This window comes from Culex quinquefasciatus, chromosome 2 (assembly GCF_015732765.1).
Source record: "Culex quinquefasciatus strain JHB chromosome 2, VPISU_Cqui_1.0_pri_paternal, whole genome shotgun sequence".
Classification (NCBI taxonomy): Eukaryota; Metazoa; Arthropoda; class Insecta; order Diptera; family Culicidae; genus Culex; species Culex quinquefasciatus.
In genome coordinates, this window is record NC_051862.1 from 58,925,835 (window position 1) to 58,953,795 (window position 27,961).

Sequence of the window (27,961 nt, forward strand, 5' to 3'; positions counted from 1 at the left end):
CATTTCTCATTTCTCATTTCTCATTTCTCATTTCTCATTTCTCATCTCTCATCGCTCATCTCTCATCTTTCTATTTAAAAATAAATGTCCAGTGTCCATATTATTTTTCCAAAAAATAAACTTAATGTATACAATTTCTAACACTGCGTTTTTGAAAATTCCTTTTATTTTCATTATTATTATTTTTTTCATAAAAACAATTAACAGTACTTAAACAAGTGCAGAAAAATCCAGCTCTTGGTTCCCTAAATTCTCTTGGCTTTGGAAAAATAAGAAATTTTTGGAACTTACGCAAAAATTTCACATTGTTTGTTGTTTCCAACTCATTAATTTTGTCGTTTGCCAAGAATCAACCTTATGAATCGGCACCACGTAAAAGTTTGTGTAAGCACAAAAGTATCAACATTAAAGCTAAACCTTAAGTGAAGCACATCCAAAAAATCACCCAAAACACTTTCCTTAGAGCTTTGAGTTGTTGATCCCCACCAAATTAATTTATTCCGAATTCGTCTTAAAAGAAAGTAGAATGGATTAAGTCTGCATTTACCTGGATGGAAATATAAACTCGAAAAAATCTTCCTTCACCAAGAGAAAAAGCCACCATCGGACCAAACCAGCAGTGAGGCTGCTCCTCCAAATTGAGTCGTTAATCCGTTGGGTAGGATTAGCTAAATTGAAATCGACGATGATGGAACGGACGGTTTGGGCGCACTGGGACCACTGCCCCAGTGCTGCTGGCCACGCTGACACTGGGAACTTTTATCATTTCAACAACCACCAACGACGATACGCTTGGCAGTGATTTCGACGGTGTAAATGGTGGAAGACATTTTTTGGGATACTTGTAACTCCCATGAGATCTTGTGACAAATTTGTCGGAAAAAGATGAGATGGATTCAATTTGCAACTCAAGACGATGGTCAAGGATTTCTCTAAGTGACATGCCAGAAAATGAGATATATATTTCTTAAGAGCATCAGTAATTTGCTTGATTTTTGCTAAAAAAAAACAGTGATTATTTTTTAAAAAGACACAAAAAAAAAAAGTTTCAGTTCGAATTACAAAAACTTATTTGGTATTTTTCTAATATTTTCAATTACAAATATTTTTTAAAATTAAAACAACCTAACATTGATTTTTTATTTTAGTTTCAAAAGGGACTCAATTTTATGATTATGAAAATGTTGAAATTGTAAAAATCAAAAACATGACAACGAAAGTTATTTTTTGTGATTAGATTATCCGAAGTGAAATTTTTCCAAGGCCTTCGGATATTCGAGTCTGGATTGTATTGTCATACTAAGTTTCATAAGAAAGATTTTTCTGTACAAATTAATATTTTCTAAAATTTCCCCAAAAACCCATTTTTTGGAATATACTATCTAAATCATTGTTCTTGATCTATCGCTTCGATTAAATTTAAAATAAAATATGATATGGGAGCGTTAATTTTACGAATCGCATTCGTAAATGATTTTCATAATCTCTAATAAAATAATTATGGATTTTTTTTTAAAAGCAGTTGTGACCAAATTTGGCCCGCGAAATGATTTTTTGTGGCCCGTGGACCCGTTTTGAATGATCATGTAAAATGGCCCTTTGACCCATTTGCCAAGTGATTTTATAATTTTAGAAAGTGAAGGTATAGTTTGCACTATTTTTTCAATTATTTTTTTGTTTATCCGTATTTTGATACTGATCAAACAACTCAAATATTTTGCTCAAAAATCAATCTTATTGAAATAATGTTATAAGTTTGAATGTGGATGAATATAGTAAAATTCGACAATTTTTTTTATCAAATATTTTTGGAAATGGGTTATAAAACGTTCAAATTTGACAAAAGTCGAAAACAGAATAGATAATCATAAACAAAATATTATTATTCCATATCAATTTAAAGACGATGCACCTTTTTTATCGACTAGACTTCAAATTTATTTTGCACTTAGTAACCTTCCACTTCGGGTTTTGAACCCATGACAATTAACCCCTTCCCACCCAGAGAAAATTCGATTTTTTTTTCGTTTTTCACCATTACTCGTAACTGGATTCACGAAATTGGATGACATTTTGAACCAGATTGAAAAATTGAATGGTTGCAAAGAAATTTAATTTTGAAGACAAAAATTAGTGGTTAAATTTACAAATTTAAATGACTACCATAGATTGAAGGAGGAGAATCCTGTTGTGGCATCAATTTATCATCTCAAGTTGCTTTTTTTAAATAAATCACGTCCTTACATAAATCAAAGTTTATTTAACTATTTTCATAATATTTTTTTAAAAAACTTAAAAATTTCAATGAAAACATAAGTGCATCCAGAATTTATTTTTTCATTTTCGTTATATTTCTAAAATTAAGATTGTCTTCAGCCACAAAAAGTTTACCCATTCCTCAATCATAACCAGACCATGGGCTTCATTTATAAAGTACGTCACGCAAAAATCAGCCAAAATTTACCCCCCCTCCCTCCCTTTGTCACGCTTTTCCTATACTTATAACATGTAATGTCACACTTGCTCAGACCCCCCCCCCCCCCCCCCCTAGAGCGTGACATACTTTATGGATGACGCCATGGTTGTTTTATGAAAAATGCAAAAAAAGGTTTTGAATATATAATTTATTTGACTAAATTTCAACATACTTTTGGATGCTCGGAAACTGTTAAAAATCATCATTTTCTTGTTTTCTTGATGAAAATTGCGTTACAGTGGACGGAAACGCAAATTTAGCAGGAATAATTTATTTCCGCTTCAGAGAAGCATTTTCGAGCATCGGTGTCTAAGAGGCATTTGTTAATAGTGCGTCCATCCCGGGAATTCCCGGGACAAAAATCCCGGGATTTTTCCAAAACCGGGAATTCCCAAATCTCGGCATTTTTTATATTTTTCCCGGGAATTCCCGAAATTGAGAAAAAGTCAAATTTTGGTCTGCAATTTCAGATTTGTTAATTGATAAGAATTTTAAAGCATTAAAATTTGTATTCCACATATATCTGGAGTTTTTTTTTAAAGGTAAACGAAATTATCAATGTTTGCTTTTTGGATAGTTCAAATATCCTTGACTCAATATTGTTTTGAAAACAAAAGCAAACATTAGAAATTTGGTTATATAGGCCCTTTTTAAACGAAAACTCTAGATATCAACATTAATTTGCCTTATTAGGAAAAATACTTAAAATTTGAGTTAACAGATCTGCAAATGCCAAGCGCATTACATTTTTTTTTAGATTTAATTTATATTTTTTAAAGACTGGGTAATACATTTTCGTATATAGGATTGTAGGATTGTAGATTAAAACCAATTAATGATATTGAGATAATTCTATGTTTTTAAGCTTTTAAAACATTACAAATATAATGTATTCGAAAGTTCCACGACTGTTTTAAAAATTTCCCGGGATCCCGGGAATTCCCGGGATTCAAACAATATTTTTCCCGTTTCCCTGGAAATTCAAAACCCGGAAAAATTGGACGCCCTATTTGTTAAGAATAAAATTCTACATCTTTTTGGTCAAAACGTTTTTTGGGTGGTCCAACAATTTCAAATACTTTCAAAAACTTGAAATCGACTTTTATTTGTATATTTTTCAATAGGATTAAACTTTCCATAAATTTCCTTTGTCAAATTGAGTCATCTTGCATTATGGATGGCCGATGGTCCCTAATTTATGAAATACATTTTCTAACAAATAAAATAAATATTTTTATTTTCTAATTCATTTGAGCCACCCTAATCAGATATCATATCCTCAGCTGCTTTACTTATTAAAACAGGTTATGTATTAGAATTTTGTTCTGTTTTTTTCTTTCCAAGCGAATTTTAAAAATCATATCTTATGAAAGTGTATAAAAAGAACCAACCTAGATCATCTAAGATCCCCATTATTACCATAAAAAAACGGGTTCCACCACGTTCACCCACAAACCAAACTTACCTGCATTTGAGCTCATTAAAAGCTGTTTTGATACTGATTTATGCGAAATTCATGGAGCATGGAAAAAAATCTCCAAAAATGACAATTTTTGAATCGCAGTAACTTGGGTTTGAGAAAAGCCCTTTTTGAGATATTATTTTAATGTGAAAGAAAAAGTTTTAAGCATTCAGATGCACTGCGGAGCATATTTTTTTGTTACTCCCTCGAAAAGATACAAACCTTTAAAAAAGGGCTATTATAAACCTTAAAAATACTGTAACTTATTACCAAAATGACCTAGCGACTTCGCTCACGTTTCAAAAGATTTGTGTTTTTATGCTCTAATTACGTAAAATCTCATAAAACTCTTTTTATTAAGTTTCAAGTATAATTTTTATCATTTTGAAACGAAATGCATTACAATAGTTACAGTACAGTTATGCTACTGTAAAAAAGAAACACAAATGCATCCTTAAAAATATGTTTCTAGATTTTTTTCTGGGCTCCCAACATTCAAATTTTGTATTAAGTCTTGAAGGGCCTTATTCTATTAGAGGTATCATTTCCGGTCGGACATTTGCTGCTCATGTTTTTTTCAAATAATCTTTATTTAGAATGCATCTATCGAAAAAAAAATAATTTGTAGAAGCATTTAACAATTTTGAATATTTTTTCATAACCATTCACTGACCTCTCCAGAACCATCATTTTCCGTTCTCAATGAAAAAGTGAATTTTTCCGTCAATATGCAAAAATTATTGTTACAATTTTAGTTGATTTTTATAAGTGCTAACGTTTTTTGGAATATAATTTAACTATTAGTTTTGCACATAAATTTTTCTGGAAATATTTTTAAAACATCCTTTAGAAAAAGTAGCGGAACAAAAATTAAAACACATTCAAAACCATCTACCAAAATAATTTTCAAATGTTAAATTGAATTGAAAATTTAGTCTTGTGTTGTAGGAATATTTTCTTAAAGCACTTTTTTTATCAATTTCGGCCATATCTTAAGGTATTATCTTAGTAAATAATGGTCAAATCAGCTATGTTCAAAAAGTAAATTTGTGAAATTTTCCCACCTATTTGAATTCTAGTTTTTCAGACGGGCAGAAATAAAAAAAAAAATAGAAACGTGCTATCAAAATATAAATCATACACTAATTAATTGCAAATTCAAAAAATCAATGAATCTCAAGCGATTCAAAGGTGATTTATTATACAATGATTAAAAAAATGCATCAGCTTTAGTTAAGAAATATATTAGAGATCCAAAGAAATCAATTCACATGATAATAGGATGGCATGATTTCAAGTATGAGATTGATCAAATTATTCAGAGTATCTTGTAAAATTTTCAGCTAGGCTTCAGTTCATCAACCTTTCTGCGCAAAACATTCAAGTCGGAATTCCCAAAAGTCGTCCGTGACGTCACCATTCCATTCCAGATACCATCGGAAAAAATGTCATCCGTCCTTTTTTATTCCGTGAAACCACGTCTCCGGTGCCATTCCGGGACGACCAAAAAACATCAGGAATGATGTCATGCCACCGTAGAAAAACCCGAAAACCAGGTGGATACGTGTTGTGGGACCCCCAAACAGTCGTCACCTAGAGTCCTCGTCGTCGCCAGTTTCCGCTCGAAAATGAAGTTTTTAACCCGGACTCCGCGTGGAACGACACCGAACAGAACCAGGAGTTGACGAGGTCGTTGACGGAATGATATTTCCGTCGGGCGCGTTTTTTCTGTACTACATTTCTTTTTTTCTGTTGTGAAATTCCTTCTCTCCCGGCTTTTCCGGACGATTCACCGGCGGTGTCGTACAAAGAATCCCGCCGAGAGGAAATAGATCAAATTTTTTAATCAAATCAAAATCACTCTCGTGGCCGCTTCCTGGGGGGGACTTCTTTATTTCCCCTGAAGCAGGAGAAATGAACAAAAAAACAAGAAAAAAGTTTCGGGAGCCAGTCCTTCTAGGAATAAAAAGGCAGCCCCTGGTTTTTGAATGAGAAGAAAAAGTGAAAATTTGACGAGAGAGGCATGTTTTCCACTCTAATCACGCTCCGAACAGAAGAGCTGCTGAAAACGAGGCGAGAAGATGGAAAAGGAGGAAGGTAAGAAGGCAGTTTTGTGATTTATAAAGATGATGCTTGAATTTTAATTCAATGAAGCATGAAGAATCGCTGCCAGGATCAAGTGAGCTTGGAGAGACGTTCGGAATGAGATGGGGAAAATTTTGCGAAAGCCTTACTTTGGATTTTGAGAGGATTTCTGTGCACAGATGGAAAAGTTTGTTCGATATTATGTGTTTAGTTTGATATTTTAGGTTAATTTAAAAATGGCGTTGCTGATATTTTCAGCATGTTTTCATATTCAATGACATATGCCATCAAAATTTAGATTATGAAAACTTCAGAAAATTAAATATAAAAGAAATCTTCTTCGCAAAAAGTCATGTCATTTCATACCCTGGTGTAAATAGCATTTTAAAACCCTTTTTTTATTGAAATGTTAAAAGTATGGCTTGAAATCTTCATATTTATAAATTTTATGTTATTATTAAAAAAATCAGAAAATTAAATTTTTAACATTGAAAATTAAACCAACTGTTTCGGATACATTCATTACGAGTTAAAAAAACTATTTTTTCACAAAATTTAAGCTTTTAAAGACTAAAGTAACAAAGTCAAAAAGTGAAATTTGTTTGCTTTTTCTTCATGAAGTTTTTTTGAATAGCACAAAACTGATTATTTTTTCAAAATCTTCACCTTTAAATTCCTGTGAACTGGAGAAAATGCACTTTATCGAAAATAAATAGTTTAAATTTCTATTGCAATTTAAAAATGATATCAAAATTAAAGTTGGCAATCATTCATATTTTTTCAAAAAATCAAATATTTTAAAACGTAATTATCTCCGGTACCAGATTTTGTACCATTCAAAATTCTTGTGCCAAAAAAGCTTATTTTAGCCTTCTAAAATATAAAAAAAACATTCAGTGGACATTTTTTTTCTAACAAGTCCCAATTATCACCTACAGCTTTGCCCAAGACACCAAATTGATCACAAAAATCCTTCTTAAGATGCAGTTTTTAGAATATTCACAATTTCTACTCGCGATATCTCGGAAACTATTGGTTTGATTGTAAATGTTAAAAATTGCAACGTTTGTAAAATTTCTGCCCTCCTTCATTAAAATAATTTAAAATTTATCGAATCTAGAGTAATCCTTTGAAAGGGCTGAAAACACTTATTTCGGATATTTTCAAATGTTAGGCTATGCTTTTGTGTTTTAAATTATTTATATTACAAAAAAGCAGAAAAATCGCAAAATATCTACATTTTACAACAGAAAATCGATTCCACAGTTTTCAAGTCATCTTGAACTGAAAAATGAGGGCTGATTAAATGACACTGAGAAAACTAATAAAAAAAACCTTTAGAAGCTTCAACTCAGCAACCCGCAGTCTGAACATTCAAAATATCTGATTAGGGAACTACGCTTTTTTTTAATTAAAAGTCAATTAAAAGATGCTTTAAGCTTTATATAAAATTCAATTTGTTTATAATGAGTCAATAAATGTTTTGAATTTTTACCATTAAAATCAATTGGAAGTAACTTTAATCGAACAAATACACAAATATTTTTTGAATTTTTCAATTCTGGTGTACTCGAGTTTTTCAAAAGGTCCAATTAGGGTAATTCTCTACCAACTGACACGAAATCGGAAAAAGTTGCCCCGACCCCTCTTCGATTTGCGTGAAACTTTGTCCTAAGGGGTAACTTTTGTCCCTGATCATTCTACATTGACCCAGAAGGGTTATTTTTTTCATTTAAAACAAAATCTTTGATTTCAAAATTTCGCGTTTTTTCTAATTTTACAGGGTTTTAGAGGGTAACAATAGTCTACAAAGTTGTAGAGCAGACAATTACAAAAAAATTGATACATAAACATAATAAGTTTACTTATAACTATCACGAGTTATCGCGATTTTACGAAAAAAAATGTTTTGAAAAGTTGGTCGTCGTTGATCATGGCCGTTCATGGTCACTTGCGAAGGACACGGACGATGAAACAAAGAGAAACGCAAAAAGTAACTTTTTCAAAACTTTTTTCGTAAAATCGCGATAACTCGTAATGTTTAAAAGCAAACCCCTTTATGTTTATATATCTTTTTTTGTGGTTGTCTGCTCTATAATTTTGTAAAACATTGTTAAACTTAAAAAAAATACCCTGCAAAGTAGTAGATTCAAAATGTACCTACATTAAATTTCCCTTAAAATGACATGTTCAAAAAAAATTTACTGTTGAGTAACGGAAAATGCCAGAGTTTTTAAAACTTTTTTGGTGTTTTTTTCGATGAATAATACATTTTTTCGGAATTCTTAGTAAGCCATCAAATTGAGCGTTTAATTTTACATAAATGTCCCTTTGACACCAAATTTCTATCTCATCACCGTTTCAGGTTGCAAATTATTGAAAAACACCTCTTTTTTCGCATGTTCAAAAATGGAAGGGGTCGTACCGCCCCTCCGTCACGAGATATCGAAAAACGGACCTCAGTTTCGTGATCAGGGACAAAAGTTACTCCTAAGGACAAAGCTTCACGCAAATCGAAGTGGGGTCGGGGCAATTTTTTCCGATTTCCGATTGTTGTGAGTTGGTAGAGAATTACCCAATTACAAAAACAAAAAATCTGAGCTGAGCTGATCGAGTTAGTCAATTCAAATCTTTTCAATTATGACTAATAAAAACATGTGACTAAACAAAATCAACTCGAAAAATAGTAATTTTAAACAAGCACATTTCTAGCATTTTTTATAATTTACAACAAACATCTAGGATAACATATTATAATATTTGAAAAATGAGTCGAATTTCTTGGGGAAAAACACGGTCTGGAAACAAATCTTTCAAATTGATATTGCAAGTAATTAATTATAATAATTACGTTTAAATGTTCTTTTTCATTTATCGTTTCTGTGAACTGTTTGTTATTCGATGTATATCTTGGAACAATGTTTTCACAGTGTGAGCAAATAAATTTCCAAAGCAAAAGAAACAAATTGAGCTCGTCCCCTCCACACAACTCGTGTCATTTCGTGTCCCGTGTGTGTGCTAAAACAAACGAAGCTATTTGATATGCAAAGATTGGAGGATGATTCCACTCATCGAGCTAGTCTTGAGGAAGAACCTGAGCCTTCTTCCTGACGATGAGCCTCTCCGCGGGTCAACACACAGTCGAATCTCATTTCCGGGACACAAGCTTCCTTCACACGAGAGTGTGCGGAACGTGACCTTTCGCCAAGTTGGGAGAAAATCCTTCCCTGGTGATAAGATCTGGGGGAAAACGGGAGGTGGGGGGAGATTTATCCACTCGATGCAAACAGGAAACGTGCTTTTGATAAGTGGAAAATGTGACGATTATTTATATTTATTAAACGAGAATTATCACCGATTCCCAACTTTTCCAGTTGAGGAAAATAAAAATAATTCATCCAATTTACCGCCCATGACGAATCTCCACCGTAGATCAACTCTAGAGGGGGAGGCCTGCAAGCAAAAACAAAAAATAACGAATGACCGCACTTTTGGTAATGGCTTACTTTCTGTCTTGGTCGCCGTGGCAGTCGCGGAGGTCCAACTTAATAATTTTCAATAATGTGTCTCTCTCGCCCCAACAAAACAAACATCTTCTTTCCATAATAACTGCGCCACTTTATCATTACAACAGTTCCCCAAAGAACGATCCTGGCTGGGGAAGATGGTATCACGTACCCACGTCTTGTCTCGTTTGTCTGTTTGAGGGAGTAGCATCTTGCTGGGTTTTATTTAAGGTTTGGCTATATTAAAATCAAACAATTTATTTATATTGATTTTTTTTCATCATTGGTAAGAAAAAAATTAAACGAATTCTCTTAGCTATTTTCAAATATATTTAATAAGAGCACACACAACTCTTAAATTTAGAAAAATAGACAATCATCGGAAAATTCGACCATAAAAATGGCTTCAACTTTAAATAGTGCTCCATTTCTTTATTGCATAAACGTTCTTTCCGTTTGAACTTCAATCAAACATTTAAAAATTATGTTGGTCTTGTCTTAGTTTGTTGTTTTGGAACATTCTAAAAATAATGATTTCAAAAAATCATAACTTGAACGAGTTTAAAACGATGACGACGCGTTGCAACCCCTTCAAATATTGAACATGCAAAAAAAACGTGTTTTTCATTAATTTGCAACCTGAAATGGTGATGGTTTGGAAATTTGATGTCAAAGAGACTTTTATATAAAATTGAACGCCTAATTTGACGGTGTACTCAGAATGCCAAAAAAAGTATGTTTCGTCGAGAAAAAAAAAAGTTTAAAAATTATGCCATTTTTCATTATTCAACTGTAAAATTTTCTGGCACATCTAATTTTATTGAAAATTTAAATTAAAGTTCGAATCAGAAATAACCCAGAAGGGTATTTTTTCATTTTGAATATTTTAAATTTTGTTTTTTTTTTTTCTTTAATCTTGCAGGGACGTTACATGGAAAGCTTGAAGAGAGGCTTATTTAATTAAAAAATTCTATTTTATTCATTTTTTTTAACAACTTTTGATCTTAAATTTTAGTTATGTGAAAATTTACCAACCTATTTTAATTACAAATAATTGATAAAAGAGGTAAGAGCATTTAAATTATTCACATTTGATTACAACTGATTTCATGTGCATTTTTTGTTTTTATTTTGCGAACGTATTGGAGATAAAATTTAATATTTTTGTGTGTGTTTTTTATATTTTAAAAAGATTTTTCAACCCAATAAAAAAACAAAAAAAAACAAAAAAAAAATTTAAAAAACAAAAAAAAATTATTAAAAAATAAACCCATTTTTATGAGTTCTTAATTCATGGGTGCTCAACCTTTTGGCACTACGGGCTATATTTGAACTTTTCAGAAGCGATGACGGGCCAAATATTTGTTTCTATAATGTTTATTGAGGAAAATGAAAATTAAAAAAAACAACACTAATAAAATTAAAACTAATAGAAATATTGTGAGGATGAAAAAAAAAGTTGATTATGATTTTTTTAAACAGGGGTTTATAAAACCTTATAAAAAAATGAAATGGTTAAGAGATACGTACTTTTACAAAGTAATTAAAAGTTTTGAATTTGAAGATATCTCAAAACTTACGTTTTTCTTCTTATATCAACTTTAAACTAAATTAAATGCAGTAAAAAAAGGACAACAGAAAGTTGAAATCTCCCATGAAGTTTTGTAGTCAATTTCAGATGTTTAATTATAAACTCAAAAATTTGTTTAAAGATGAAATCAAAAAACTGATTTTGAAAAATATTTTTTTAAGGAACATGAATGCACTTAAGTGAAAAAACATTTTGTATTTGTATACAAATGTATTAGGGTAATTCTCCGCCAACTCACACAGCAGTTGCCCCGACCCCTCTTCGATTTGCGTGAAACTTTGTCCTAAGGGGTAACTTTTGTCCCTGATCACGAATCCGAGGTCCGTTTTTTGATATCTCGTGACGGAGGGGCGGTACGACCCCTTCCATTTTTGAACATGCGGAAAAAGAGGTGTTTTTCAATAATTTGCAGCCTGAAACGGTGATGAGATAGAAATTTGGTGTCAAAGGGACTTTTGTGTAAAATTAGACGCCCGATTTGATGGCGTACTCAAATTCCGAAAAAACGTATTTTCATCGAAAAAACACTGAAAAGTTTTAAAATTCTCCCATTTTCCGTTACTCGACTGTAAAAATTTTTGGAACATGTCATTTTATGGGAAATTTAATGTACTTTTCGAATCTACATTGACTCAGAAGGGTAATTTTTTCATTTAGAACAAAATTTTTCATTTTAAAATTTCGTGTTTTTTCTAACTTTGCAGGGTTATTTTTTAGAGTGTAACAATGTTCTACAAAGTTGTAGAGCAGACAATTACAAAAATTTTGATGTATAGACATAAGGGGTTTGCTTATAAACATCACGAGTTATTGCGATTTTACGAAAAAAAAGTTTTGAAAAAGTTGGTCGTCGTTGATCATGACCCTTCATGGTCACCCGCGACAGACACGGACGACGAAACAAAGAGAAACGCAAAAAGTAACTTTTTCAAAACTTTTTTTCGTAAAATCGCGATAACTCGTGATGTTTATAAGCAAACCCCTTATGTCTATATATCAAAATTTTTGTAATTGTCTGCTCTATAACTTTGTAGAACATTGTTACACTCTAAAAAATAACCCTGCAAAGTTAGAAAAAACACGAAATTTTAAAATGAAAAATTTTGTTCTAAATGAAAAAATGACTCTTCTGGGTCAATAAAGATTCGAAATGTACATTAAATTTCCCATAAAATGACATGTTCCAAACATTTTTACAGTCGAGTAACGGAAAATGGGAGAATTTTTAAAACTTTTTCAGTGTTTTTTTCGATGAAAAATACGTTTTTTCGGAATTCTGAGTACGCCATCAAATCGGGCGTCTAATTTTACACCTAAGTCCCTTTGACACCAAATTTCTATCTCATCGCCGTTTCTGGCTGCAAATTATTGAAAAACACCTCTTTTTTCATATGTTCAAAAATGGAAGGGGTCGTACCGCCCCTCCGTCACGAGATATCAAAAAACGGACCTCGGATTCGTGATCAGGGACAAAAGTTACCCCTTAGGACAAAGTTTCACGCAAATCGAAGAGGGGTCGGGGCAACTTTTCCCGATTTCGTGTGAGTTGGTGGAGAATTACCCATTTAAATTTTTTTATAAAATCAGAAGTTTTATTCAAGGTTTAAAAGTTTTTTTTTCTAATTCGATTCAAAATAATAATTATTTAAATTTAAAGATTTGTCGAGCAAAATGCAAAAAAAACGTGTTTTTCATTAATTTGCAACCTGAAATGGTGATGGTTTGGAAATTTGATGTCAAAGAGACTTTTATATAAAATTGAACGCCTAATTTGACGGTGTACTCAGAATGCCAAAAAAAGTATGTTTCGTCGAGAAAAAAAAAAGTTTAAAAATTATGCCATTTTTCATTATTCAACTGTAAAATTTTCTGGCACATCTAATTTTATTGAAAATTTAAATTAAAGTTCGAATCAGAAATAACCCAGAAGGGTATTTTTTCATTTTGAATATTTTAAATTTTGTTTTTTTTCTTTAATCTTGCAGGGACGTTACATGGAAAGCTTGAAGAGAGGCTTATTTAATTAAAAAATTCTATTTTATTCATTTTTTTTAACAACTTTTGATCTTAAATTTTAGTTATGTGAAAATTTACCAACCTATTTTAATTACAAATAATTGATAAAAGAGGTAAGAGCATTTAAATTATTCACATTTGATTACAACTGATTTCATGTGCATTTTTTGTTTTTATTTTGCGAACGTATTGGAGATAAAATTTAATATTTTTGTGTGTGTTTTTTATATTTTAAAAAGATTTTTCAACCCAATAAAAAAACAAAAAAAAACAAAAAAAAAATTTAAAAAACAAAAAAAAATTATTAAAAAATAAACCCATTTTTATGAGTTCTTAATTCATGGGTGCTCAACCTTTTGGCACTACGGGCTATATTTGAACTTTTCAGAAGCGATGACGGGCCAAATATTTGTTTCTATAATAATTATTGAGGAAAATGAAAATTAAAAAAAACAACACTAATAAAATTAAAACTAATAGAAATATTGTGAGGATGAAAAAAAAAGTTGATTATGATTTTTTTAAACAGGGGTTTATAAAACCTTATAAAAAAATGAAATGGTTAAGAGATACGTACTTTTACAAAGTAATTAAAAGTTTTGAATTTGAAGATATCTCAAAACTTACGTTTTTCTTCTTATATCAACTTTAAACTAAATTAAATGCAGTAAAAAAAGGACAACAGAAAGTTGAAATCTCCCATGAAGTTTTGTAGTCAATTTCAGATGTTTAATTATAAACTCAAAAATTTGTTTAAAGATGAAATCAAAAAACTGATTTTGAAAAATATTTTTTTAAGGAACATGAATGCACTTAAGTGAAAAAACATTTTGTATTTGTATACAAATGTATTAGGGTAATTCTCCGCCAACTCACACAGCAGTTGCCCCGACCCCTCTTCGATTTGCGTGAAACTTTGTCCTAAGGGGTAACTTTTGTCCCTGATCACGAATCCGAGGTCCGTTTTTTGATATCTCGTGACGGAGGGGCGGTACGACCCCTTCCATTTTTGAACATGCGGAAAAAGAGGTGTTTTTCAATAATTTGCAGCCTGAAACGGTGATGAGATAGAAATTTGGTGTCAAAGGGACTTTTGTGTAAAATTAGACGCCCGATTTGATGGCGTACTCAGAATTCCGAAAAAACGTATTTTTCATCGAAAAAAACACTGAAAAAGTTTTAAAAATTCTCCCATTTTCCGTTACTCGACTGTAAAAATTTTTGGAACATGTCATTTTATGGGAAATTTAATGTACTTTTCGAATCTACATTGACTCAGAAGGGTAATTTTTTCATTTAGAACAAAATTTTTCATTTTAAAATTTCGTGTTTTTTCTAACTTTGCAGGGTTATTTTTAGAGTGTAACAATGTTCTACAAAGTTGTAGAGCAGACAATTACAAAAATTTTGATGTATAGACATAAGGGGTTTGCTTATAAACATCACGAGTTATTGCGATTTTACGAAAAAAAAGTTTTGAAAAAGTTGGTCGTCGTTGATCATGACCCTTCATGGTCACCCGCGACAGACACGGACGACGAAACAAAGAGAAACGCAAAAAGTAACTTTTTCAAAACTTTTTTTCGTAAAATCGCGATAACTCGTGATGTTTATAAGCAAACCCCTTATGTCTATATATCAAAATTTTTGTAATTGTCTGCTCTATAACTTTGTAGAACATTGTTACACTCTAAAATAACCCTGCAAAGTTAGAAAAACACGAAATTTTAAAATGAAAATTTTGTTCTAAATGAAAAATGACTCTTCTGGGTCAATAAAGATTCGAAATGTACATTAAATTTCCCATAAATGACATGTTCCAAACATTTTTACAGTCGAGTAACGGAAAATGGGAGAATTTTAAAACTTTTCAGTGTTTTTTCGATGAAAATACGTTTTCGAATTCTGAGTACGCCATCAAATCGGGCGTCTAATTTTACACCTAAGTCCCTTTGACACCAAACTATCTCATCGCCGTTTCTGGCTGCAAATTATTGAAAACACCTCTTTTTCATATGTTCAAAATGGAAGGGTCGTACCGCCCTCCGTCACGAGATATCAAAAACGGACCTCGGATTCGTGATCAGGGACAAAAGTTACCCCTTAGGACAAAGTTTCACGCAAATCGAAGAGGTCGGGGCAACTTTTCCCGATTTCGTGTGAGTTGGTGGAGAATTACCCATTTAAATTTTTTTATAAAATCAGAAGTTTTATTCAAGGTTTAAAAGTTTTTTTTTCTAATTCGATTCAAAATAATAATTATTTAAATTTAAAGATTTGTCGAGCAAAATTTTATCAAAGCCAAAATTGGATTCGATAGCATTTATTTAGTGAAATTATCAATTTGTACAGATTTTGCAAGTGCCACCCAGAACACTTTCAAACTCGTCACCACAAGGCGCCAACGCAACGGTGTGAGAGCCCTGAAAAATAAAAAGACCATGCGTACCCATAAATTATTCCCACATATTGCTCCATGTTTATGATTATTAGTGCCATTTGTCTTTGCGATGGGGCGTCGGGGTCGTGTCCTTTCTCTATTTTGAGGCTCGAGCTTTCGAGCGGCTTCCTTCCGTTTGCTAAAATCGGCACTCGCGCAGTACTTGGGAAAAGACACGTGCGTCGAGGGTTCTCCTTCTTGTTCAGGTCTTTACGTAATAATAGAGATTTGGGAACTAGAATGTGGTGTTCTAATGGAATTGTTGAATTTATATTTTAGATAACTTTCTCTAAAAACTGACAATAAAAAAAACCCTTTGGAAGTTCGACTGTACAACTCTAAAATGAGAAATATGTGCTGCTAAAATAAAATACAGAACAGCTTTGAGACCGGTTAAAAATGGGTTCTAGCTTAGTTTTTAAACCTGAGGGGAAAAAAGCAAAATAACGTTTATCTGTACGTGATGAGACACGTTTTGGGAAACGACTGAGCACAGTTATTTCGAATAGAGTTGTTGTTCGTGTGAGTCGTTTATCACCGGAGGTAGCTTAAGGCTAATACGCGAATTGTTTAGTAGGGAAGGTCGCGCATGGTGCTTCAGAAGTGTGTGTGAGGATAAATCGGTATTTTCTGGGCTGGTAACAGACTGCTATGGAATAGGTACAGGTCGTATCTGCCAGAGGGGGTAACTCAATAGGAAGGGTTTTGGCTGGATTTTCGGAGATAACGACCGATAACGGGTGATGGATTACGCTGGGAACCGAGCTAGGTGTTTTGGGGAGTGAATCATTGGGGACTAGCCTAAGGTGATCATCAAATATATAATTTTCGCAGATCGAAATTTTTTAACAAAAAAAAAAAAACAAAAAAAAACCGAAAAAACAGAAAAACAGAAAAACAGAAAAACAGAAAAACAGAAAAACAGAAAAACAGAAAAACAGAAAAACAGAAAAACAGAAAAACAGAAAAACAGAAAAACAGAAAAACAGAAAAACAGAAAAACAGAAAAACAGAAAAACAGAAAAACAGAAAAACAGAAAAACAGAAAAACAGAAAAACAGAAAAACAGAAAAACAGAAAAACAGAAAAACAGAAAAACAGAAAAACAGAAAAACAGAAAAACTGAAAAACTGAAAAACTGAAAAACAGAAAAACAGAAAAACAGAAAAACAGAAAAACAGAAAAAACAGAAAAACAGAAAAACAGAAAAACAGAAAAACAGAAAAACAGAAAAACAGAAAAACAGAAAAACAGAAAAACAGAAAAACAGAAAAACAGAATAACAGAAAAACAGAAAAACAGAAAAACAGAAAAACAGAAAAACAGAAAAACAGAAAAACAGAAAAACAGAAAAACAGAAAAACAGAAAAACAGAAAAACAGAAAAACAGAAAAACTGAAAAACTGAAAAACTGAAAAACAGAAAAACAGAAAAACAGAAAAAATAGAAAAACAGAAAAACAGAAAAACAGAAAAACAGAAAAACAGAAAAACAGAAAAACAGAAAAACAGAATAACAGAAAAACAGAAAAACAGAAAAACAGAAAAACAGAAAAACAGAAAAACAGAAAAACAGAAAAACAGAAAAACAGAAAAACAGAAAAACAGAAAAACAGAAAAACAGAAAAACAGAAAAACAGAAAAACTGAAAAACTGAAAAACAGAAAAACAGAAAAACAGAAAAACAGAAAAACAGAAAAACAGAAAAACAGAAAAACAGAAAAACAGAAAAACAGAAAAACAGAAAAACTGAAAAACTGAAAAACTGAAAAACAGAAAAACAGAAAAACAGAAAATCAGAAAAACAGAAAAACAGAAAAACAGAAAAACAGAAAAACAGAAAAACAGAAAAACAGAAAAACAGAAAAACAGAAAAAACAGAAAAAACAGAAAAACAGAAAAACAGAAAAACAGAAAAACAGAAAAACAGAAAAACAGAAAAACAGAAAAACAGAAAAACAGAAAAACAGAAAAACAGAAAAACAGAAAAACAGAAAAACAGAAAAACAGAAAAACAGAAAAACAGAAAAACAGAAAAACAGAAAAACAGAAAAACAGAAAAACTGAAAAACTGAAAAACTGAAAAACAGAAAAACAGAAAAACTGAAAAACAGAAAAACAGAAAAAACAGAAAAAACAGAAAAAACAGAAAAAACAGAAAAACAGAAAAACAGAAAAACAGAAAAACAGAAAAACAGAAAAACAGAAAAACAGAAAAACAGAAAAACAGAAAAACAGAAAAACAGAAAAACAGATTAAAAATAAAAGGCATTGTTTTGCTAAAATTTATCAACAAACTGATTTTCTAATATTTTAAAGTAAGTCAAGTCAGGAGCAAAAAGATGAATTGGTAAAATATATTGTGTGGTACGGTAGGTCATATCTGCAAGGAAGCTTAATACAAGGGTTATGAATTAAGCAGATAAGAGCTGATAACGAGTGATGAATTGCTTTCGGAACCCTGTTAATGATTTGTGTAAATCACTGGAGTTTCCCCAAAAGTTGTGATAAGGTGGCATTGGAGCTGCGAACAGTTTGGCTTTTCTGCCACCCGTTGTTCAAGAATTACAATCCTATTACACTACTCACCTATCACCGTCGCCAGTATCACGATCCCGAGCACGACCGCCGTCACAATCACCCGTATCAGGTAGATGGTAGTCTCCATATCCTCGCCGTCAAACACCATTCCTCCGCCGCTTCCATTCTCACTCCCAAAATCACTCCCACTCAAGCTTCCGTTCGGCCTCAAAAACATCCAGTCGTCCCTATCCCAACCACCGGTCCCATTCCGGGTCACATTGAGCAACCCGTTACTTCCGTTACCGGCTCCGATCCCCCCAGAACTCCCATAATTGAGCAAAAAGCAGTTCGTACAGTTCCACAGCGCCATCAGCTCGTCCTCCTCGAGCAGATCTGGCAGTGCGCCCAGCGACAGCCGGGAACTACGCTCCGCTGCGACGCTGGCAACACTGCTCGACACGTTGACATTGACGCTGAACTCGGTCGTGTAGTTCGCAGCGGAGCTCGCCGTCGTCCCGCTGAAGTTTGACAGCAGTCCAGTGAAGAGGTCACTGCCACTACTACTACTGCTGCCGTTGTCATTTCTCAGCAGGTCGTCCAGAAACGACGTGTTGTCGTAATCATCGTCCAGCAGGGCGTCCCGATCACCGCCGGTGACACTCCCCGTCGAAGTGGCCGCGGACGTCCAGCTGGAGGTCGTCGTTGAGCCACTATCCCTCGTACTACTGCTACCACTACCAACACCACCACTACTACTCTCGGTAACCGTCCGTGACGAGGACCACGGCCACGATGGCCACGTAAAGGACGCTTCTGTCACTCGGCGGCCACCAACCGCCGACCCGGCACCCCTCGTGGATGCGGCCATGGCTGGTGAACTCGACTCAACGCTGCTGTACTGTAAGGTTGGCGCCACTTTTGCTCTTTCCTTTGTGCATCATTTCGTAAACAAACTTGACAATTCCTGGGCTTAACTCCTCTAACCTTGCAAGATTCTACGCGCCTTGACACCCAACTCTCGTCACTTTGCACAAGCTGCGCTCGACTTTCATCTTTTCGCACTGTATTGACTTTGATAAAACTGCTTCTTTACCCCTCACTTGAAACTGACCACGTCGGAGAACCGACGTCAACCGTTTTCCATGTTGGCCATCGTGTGCCGTGAGTTTTCACTGGAGTCGGTGTGTTTGTTTTGATTTTGATTGAACCTTCTTTTTCCTTTTCTTCTTCTCTGCGACGTTCTGACGACAGTTTCGCCAAGGTTGTGCACGAGCGACGGTTCACGGATGTGTCTACGATTGATCTGCGAATGATACAAATTGAAAATTGTGTTTGAAAATGAAGTGGAACTGGTTGAGTTTTGGAGATCGTGAGAAAATCACACTTTTTATTTTGTTGAAAATATCTAAATTATTTTTTAAAAAACATATTTATCTCAAATACTTCAAAATAGACACGATTCCTCAAAATTGATTTATGATTTGGTTTCAATTAAGGCGAAGCTGCGCTATAAGCTTCTTCGAAGCACTAGTCTCTGATATTTGTGAAAAATATGGTAATTGAATTCCAATAGAAATAAATCGGATTGGTACAGCAGTCACAGCAGCGAGTGATGTAAACATATTTTGATCGTCATGGCAAAACAGTTGAACCTATGAAAATATTTTTCCAATTTCTAGATGTAAATAATTTTGAAAATAAATAAAATAACGGATCAACAAATTTGAATTTAGATTCGGTTTTCATGTAACATTTCGAGTATTTTTTCCATAAGCTAGAGTTTCCTTTCAAAATAAAATGGGAGCAATTCTCTACGAAATCAAACGATTGCGACCATTTTTATTTTTTGTATTTTCTTGATTTGGCTCAAACTTTGTGGGGCCCTTCCCATTAACCAAAGAAGCTATTTTGTGTCATTGGTTCACCCATACAAGTCTCCATACAATTTTGACAGCTGTCCATACAAAAATGGCACGTAAATATTCAAACAGCTGTAAATTTTGAGCAGGGCTGTGGAGTCGGAGTCGGTGGAGTCGGGTCTTTTTGGGAAGTCTGGAGTCGGAGTCGAAGCCAACCATTTTTTGAAAGCTGGAGTCGGAGTCGGAGTCGGCTAGAGTTGGTGGGCCGGAGTTGGAGTCGGAGTCGGAGTCGGTTGGATCTGAAAGCCGGAGCCGGAGTCGGAGTCGCTTGAAATATGACCCGACTCCGCAGCCCTGATTTTGAGTGAATTTTCTGATCAATTTGGTGTCTTCGGCAAAGTTGTAGGTATAGTTGAGGAGTATTGAGAAAGGTACACGGAAAAAAATGCCGATTTTTTAATAACTCTTTTTTTACAAAAAACGCAACTTTTGAGCCATAGAGAAGTATGGAAAAAAGTATCGAAAAGTAGAATATTTGCAGTTTCTCGATTTTTAAAAATAGTGGCCATGAATGACCATTTCTAAAAATTGCTATAAAATTTTCTAAGTGACATTGAAGATTGGACCTCTGTTTGCTGAGATGCTGTATGGCTTATGGAAAAAGAAACAAGAAAATTTATGTTTTCTTAGTCTTACCCAAACAATTTTTTTGATTTTTTTCAATTAAGACAAACATTTTAAAAGGGCCAAACATTCAATATTACGCCCTTTTAAAATGTTTATGTTTTTTTATTCGAGTTTTTTTCAGTTATAAAAAAACCACATAGGAAAAAAAACTAAGACATTATTTTTAGTTTGTCGCTGAAAATATTTTGTTAATAGATTCAATGTATTTTTTACAAAACCAGGAGCAAACTACTGAAATTAATTAAGAATATTTTCCTGTGCTGTTTCTGGTTTTTAGTTTTTTTTTTGGATTCTTTCTTGTTAATTTAGATTTTGATGATTCTTTTTCCATACATACATAACTTCATTTAAATCACTTTGCATCATCACTCATCAGTTTTACCATACGATTTTGTGAGCTATTCAAACAAAATTAAAATGTAAATACTTTGATAAAAATCCAATTTTGAGAAAAGGTTTCTTTATCAAAGTCAAAGATGAAGATTCAGATAATTCATTAAAAAAAATTCTCTAAAAACAAATCTCATATATGTTTTTACCTCAAGAAGAATTAGAAAAATAAAAGATTAGTTAAAAGTGCATAATTTTATAATCGAATATTGCAAGATTTTTGCTAAGTTATAAAATTAAAGAAGATTTTTAAAGACATTAAATTCAATCGTTTTTGATTTTAGGTAAGACAATTTTTGAACAGTATGAAGAAAAGGCATTCCTTACCACCAAACGTTTTAAAGCTAAGAAGTTTTTTTTTACATTTCTTTCCAATTCTTATAATCACAATTTTTTTTAATTTTATAAGTCAAGGCTCTTATATGTAGTTTTGATTAGATTGAAAACTTTTTTTTGTGAAAATTCGTGTTATTTATACAGAAAAAAATGATGATGTTAATTTGAGTATTTTAAACGTTTTTTGTACACTTTTACCTACAAATTTGAGTAATTCTCTAGAATTATGCCATGGATATTTTTTGCTAAATTTGAGTTGCCTTTGAATTTGTGGAAGAATTTTTTATAAAAGCAAATCAATTGTGTGTCATTTCATTGGTTTGTCAATACAAGTATATTTATTAAAAAAACAAGCCTTACCCGACAAACTTCGTTCTGCCTTTTTTTCGTTTGTTGACTTTTTTTTGATTTTTTGCTTATTCAGCCTCCTGTGATCAAAATATGATTTTACGTAACTTTCTCCATACAATTTGCCGATGCTCCGGAATCGGTTCCAGAGTGGCCGAAGTGTGAATTAGTTAGCGTAAGAACCTTCACAGAAAAAAAATCAATTCTCGTAATCGTGAATTAAGTTCACGAATGTGAGAACCACGAAGGAATTTATTCATGAGTATGGTGCATTTGCACTATAAACGTGCATAAATTCCTTCGTGGTTCGCGCATTCGTGAATTTAATTCACGATTTCGAGAATTGATTTTTTTCCGTGTTCCTTGGACTTATACGAACCCAACGCAACAAAGAGCACCTCGATCCGACGTTCCATGTTGAATTGATTCGCGTTCGAACAAAACCGTCGATATTTTTTATATATATAGATGAGATCTGCCCACACATATCAATTTGTTTTTTGAGAACAATTCTTCAGTTTTTTTTTGCAAAATTGTGGGCAAACGTACGAAAAGTTCAGGAAAATAACCATTTTCTAGTTCGTTTTTCATCACAAAAATTCGAACAAAACAAAAACAAAATCTTTGAAGATCATTTCTCGATTAAATTATCAAAAGGTCCTATCTGCATAGGAAACCCATAACTCATAGGTTGTTTTGAAAATTTACCCTAGAATTGTTCGATTTTGGTTTGGTGGATAAAAGGCAGCTTTTGAGTTATGACCCAGCATTGATTGGCATATTTTTGAAAAAAAAATCTTTAAGATGTGATATCAAAAATGTCATCAAGAAACAATGCCTACAAATCATGATACTCATGATGAACTCATTTGTCACATTTAAGTGGAGTTTACAGCGGTATTTTAAGGGCGTACTTTTTCCAAATTTTTTCGGCTGATATCTTTTTGAGCTGATGATTTCAAATCAATTTATTTAGTGCAATTTTCTTGCATCATATGACTAAAAGTAAAAGAAAAGAGTCTAACCAGCTGCCCACTGAAAAACTATATAATTAAGAATGAAAAAATGGAAGAGGGACCAAATCAACTAGCTGTTCCGATTTAAATCAAAATTCAATCCAGAAAATAACATGAAAAAACAAGAAAAAAAAACATACAGCTCAGCTTTTTTCCAACAAGGCAAAGCAACATCAATAAAATAAACAAATGTGTTGTTGCTTTTTTTTTTATCACGAACATGGAAAAGCGAAACGACAAAAAATGTAGTTGCATTGCAAAACTAATTGCTTTAGGAATCGAATACACAATTAAGCGTCAACTACCAACTGTGTGGCACCAAATTGACACCAGCTGCAAAACGGACGTCGAACTGGAATGATACAAATTGAACCAATATGAAAGTAAATTGATTTCATTTCTACTGATTGATGCCTGGTGTTTTTTTATATATTTTTAAATATATTTATTCGAAAAAAAAATAGATTTTATATTTTTATGAAAAATTACTTATTTCAAGAAAACAATCTTCCTAACGACCTAATCCCTCAAAGCACCGCATAAACCATTCCAAAAAACCGTAAAAATAACCCTCATTGACCCCTAAAACGGTTCGCCAATTTGGTCGACCATAAAACTTTCTCTTATCAGCCTCCCGTGGCCATTGTGGCCAGCACCGCCGTCCGGAAGTGTTCCGTGGTCCGTGCCAAGATTAAATATCATTTTCCACCGATTGGGTCACGCCCGGCCGGAGTTTATTACTTTGGCAACCTTCACATCCTCGTTGTTCAAACTTCCGTTTCTAGCGAGGGAAAGTTTCGTTTTTTTTTTCTCCTATTTTGGACACCTTCCAAATCGCTCAACGTCAAACGTGTATGTGAGTCCGTCTTCATATAAGGAAAATTTACGACCCGGGGTCGAGACTTTGAGGGTAATTAATCTCAAACTAATTCGGCCGTAACTCGTTTCCACAGGGGGAAAATCACTAATCTTAGTTGAGCCGTATGAAAACAAGCTGAAATTAAGCTCTCAGCTTAAGGAGCAGCTTACCAAACCAAACTCATAAAATTATTTTTATTAGGTCCTTTTCGGTACTGAGACCTGGATGAGACCGAGTCGGCTTTTGTAATTACATTTGACTTAACAATTACAGAGGATCTTGTGTGTAAATGTTAGTGGGAGGGGAGCCGATTACCCGCGGCCTACTCGGGGTTAGTAGGGAAGGGATTGATGTTAAATTACCAAACTTTTATGTTATCCTTCATTTATGATGTGTAACAATTTTGTCTATTTTTTTTAAGATTTGACTATCGTTTTAAACATTATTTAAAAAATGGAACAACTGTTGCAAAACAATTATTGTCACTTTTTCATTCAAATTAAGAATTAATTAAACTTTAATAAAATTTGTTCATTTTTTCTTGTTTTTTTTTTGTTTCTTCAGTTTGTCTATTTTTATGAGAAAGGAGTTTTTCTATTTTTCCGTTTTTCAGTTTTTCAGTTTTTCAGTTTTTCAGTTTTTCTGTTTTTCTGTTTTTCTGTTTTTCTGTTTTTCTGTTTTTCTGTTTTTCTGTTTTTCTGTTTTTCTGTTTTTCTGTTTTCTGTTTTTCTGTTTTTCTGTTTTTCTGTTTTTCTGTTTTTCTGTTTTTCTGTTTTTCTGTTTTTCTGTTTTTCTGTTTTTCTGTTTTTCTGTTTTTCTGTTTTTATGTTTTTCTGTTTTTCTGTTTTTCTGTTTTTATGTTTTTCTGTTTTTCTGTTTTTCTGTTTTTCTGTTTTTCTGTTTTTCTGTTTTTCTGTTTTTCTGTTTTTCTGTTTTTCTGTTTTTCTGTTTTTCTGTTTTTCTGTTTTTCTGTTTTTCTGTTTTTCTGTTTTTCTGTTTTTCTGTTTTCTGTTTTTCTGTTTTCTGTTTTTCTGTTTTTCTGTTTTTCTGTTTTTCTGTTTTTCTGTTTTTCTGTTTTTCTGTTTTTCTGTTTTTCTGTTTTTCTGTTTTTCTGTTTTTCTGTTTTTCTGTTTTTCTGTTTTTCTGTTTTTCTGTTTTTCTGTTTTTCTGTTTTTCTGTTTTTCTGTTTTTCTGTTTTTCTGTTTTTCTGTTTTTCTGTTTTTCTGTTTTTCTGTTTTTCTGTTTTTCTGTTTTTCTGTTTTTCTGTTTTTCTGTTTTTCTGTTTTTCTGTTTTTCTGTTTTTCTGTTTTTCTGTTTTTCTGTTTTTCTGTTTTTCTGTTTTTCTGTTTTTCTGTTTTTCTGAATTTTTGTTCGTGAAAAGGCCAAGTTTATGGTGCTCAACCATAACCCATCTAAACTTCAACCATCCAATAAAGCTCTGAAACTTCCTTCCCCGTCAGGCTGTTGCCCATCTCGAAAGAGCAAACCTTAGAACCACCATTTGTGGTTTAATTAAATTTTACACCCAATTCGTTCCGAAAGTGACCACCCACAACTGCTGCTACTGCTCAAATGTCACACATGTTCTGGACGTCACGTCCATTGGACATGTATTAGCCCGGGTGTGTGCAAGTGCCATTCTGCCGAAATTAAGTTTCAACTAGATGGAAACTTTTCCGTCAAACATCCGGGCCTAACAAATGGCCATTCTGTTCCAGTTTAGTACCGCCAGCACCAGCACCACGTCCGGCGGTCGGTTTGGCCCCATAATCGTCACTGGGAACGACCACCCGCACCTGGAAGGGGGAAAACAGGAGTGGGTGGTTTGCGATGGGCAATAATGGAAGTGGGATTCTGGCAATACTGGCAGGGGTTTGAATTTTTGTGATTTTTTTTTCAAATCAATTTTTTGTAGTAAAACATATAAAATAAATTAAGACAAATGGACTAAATGTAGGACGCAAAACTTAAACTGAACTTTTTTCTGAATTCAGTATAAACAATCCAGCATCCCTACTCAAAATCACCCAGACATTGATACTCACCAAAACCACGACCTAGTGGACATCGTCCCCATATCGATTGACGTGACGTCCGGCTCTGTCCGCCGAATCGGCTGGTGCTTGCCCCGTTGGTGATCCATCCCGATGGTCCATGTCAGATGCTCCTTGGCTATGCTCACCACGCAAGAAAAACCACGCAAGTTTGGTTTGACCGTTGTCGTCGTCGCACCACGTGTGTTGGCTGGCCAAAATTTAGATGACTTGTTGTCCTTCCACCCCCTCCCCGTCAGAAAAATGGGCCTTTCTAACCGGTGACGTTCCGGCGGATGCTTTTTTTGCGACGCTTTTGCGTTTCGGTCACACGGAATGCTCGAAAGTGTTTAAAATTCAATTGAAAATAAATTTGATACACAAACGGCAACCCCCGAAGCTGCTGCTGCTGGTTGGCCGGCAGAGGACATGAATTTGGGTTTGGGATTTTTTGCTTCCGGAAACGGTGCAGCGACTGGCTGGCCACGTGGGATTGTTGACGTCACACCTGGAATTAAATGGGAGAGAGAGAAAAGGCAAACATGAAATGAAATGCGTCAGAATAAAAAGGATTTTGAAATGGAGAAATGTGTTTCAAAAACTTGGAGAATCCTTGATCACCGAGTCACAAAAAACAAACCATCCTTATTAACGATCCCCAGGTATTTTGTGGTCTCGTTTTAAAGTTTCTGCTCTAAGCTAGAATTCCAAAGGCTTGAATGGGGAGAACTCCCTCCATTCCAGGATTCGAACAGACAACCTTTGGATAGCGAGTCCAACCGCCGACCAGCGATTCCACCGGAGCAGGCTTGGTTTGGTGTATTGTTCGTACTTCTACCAGGGAGACGACTCCTATATCTGGCATGGACTAGTCGACATAACAACCAAGGCCGGGACCAACGTTTTACTTCCCCATCCCCATGGAAGGCTGGAGCAGATGGGAAACCAATGAGCGTCTGCTTACAAAGCGAACAGCGTAATCCATTTTTTTTTTTTGTGTTGAGTGATTTGAGTGGGTCTGAGATTTCAAAAAAGTGTCAACGTTGTTTATGGATTGGTCCGATTTTACGTTAAAACTGTAGAGAAATTCTCTGAGATTTTGGTCATTCGATTTTTTTTGTATTTTTTAATCCGGCTGAAATTTTTTTTCGAAGCCATTTTGCATCATTAGTTTGTCCATATAACTTTTCATACAAATTTGGCAGCTGTCCACCCGAGCATGGGTAAATAACAAGGGAAATGCGTAATAATACCTTTCTCTGGTATCAATACCAAATTTTGTTATTCCAGGACCCTTTAAAATTTGTCTTAAGGATTATGCAATAGCAAAATGTGCTATCATACCAATTTGAGGTATTGTTTTGATATTGCAAAATTGCAGAATTTGTCAATGGTCGAACACCACATTTTGGTATTCTTTTGGTATTACAGTATTTTATCAAATTCCTCTGAAACTATGAGAAAATTTTGACCAATTTTGACAAAATAATTAATTTTGCGCTAAAATGATGTCTCAAAGCGAATGCTTTCATTGAAAACCGGAAATTTCAAACTTGATTTTAAACATTTTTGATATACCCCCTAAAGAAATGACTTGAAATTGTGGAAAATTTTCTAAGTCAGGATGGCACATTTTGGTATTATTTTGGTTTTAAAGTGTTTTATCAAATTCCTCTGAAACTATGGGAAAATTTTGACCAATTTTGACAAAATAATTAATTTTGCACTAAAATGATGTCTCAAAGCGAATGCTTTCATTGAAAACCGGAAATTTCAAACTTGATTTTAAACATTTTTGATATACCCCCTAAAGAAATGACTTGAAATTGTGGAAAATTTTCTAAGTTAGGATGCCACATTTTGGTATTATTTTGGTATTGAAAGGTTTCAATTAATTCCTCTGAAACTATGGGATTTTTTTTTTATAAATTTTGATGAGATAATTACTTTTGCGCTAAAATGACTTGAAACCCAAAAATGTTAAAGCTGATTTTCAATTTTTTTTATATACCCACTAAGATTTTTTTTAAAACGTTGAAATTTGTCTAAGTTGGGATAACCAAATACTTTGAAAAACGAGTTAATCGACATTTTATTGAATTTTGGTGAATTTCAATCCAGTTTCATTTTAATAACACTTATTTTTCAATCTTGTTATTTTTTAGAATCTTCAAGAACTTCAAGCACAGGCCGTTCATCAACGACAAATTCATTCGATGTGGTGAAGAATATCACTAAGAACAACAAGGAATCATCAGGTGAGTAGATTTGGCTGTTGCATATGGATCATTTCCGTTTTTTCACTAACTGCAACTGTTGCACTAAAAATGGTATG

At 33.4% G+C, this 27,961-nt stretch overlaps 1 protein-coding gene across 4 annotated transcripts in view; it reads right to left on the bottom strand.

Annotated features, from left to right (window-relative positions):
• The window catches only part of LOC6044436 (5-hydroxytryptamine receptor), a 314,507-nt gene that overhangs the window by 86,366 nt on the left and 200,180 nt on the right, over positions 1-27,961 (bottom strand). For all 4 annotated transcript variants that reach the window (XM_038251623.1, XM_038251621.1, XM_038251622.1 and 1 more), the window contains exons 3-4: positions 25,639-26,134; positions 18,165-19,401 (exon numbers count right to left, since the gene is read on the bottom strand). In XM_038251623.1, the coding sequence (XP_038107551.1) occupies positions 18,165-18,966 (802 nt within the window). In that variant the 5' untranslated portion in view covers positions 18,967-19,401; positions 25,639-26,134. The remainder of the gene's footprint in view (positions 1-18,164; positions 19,402-25,638; positions 26,135-27,961) is intronic.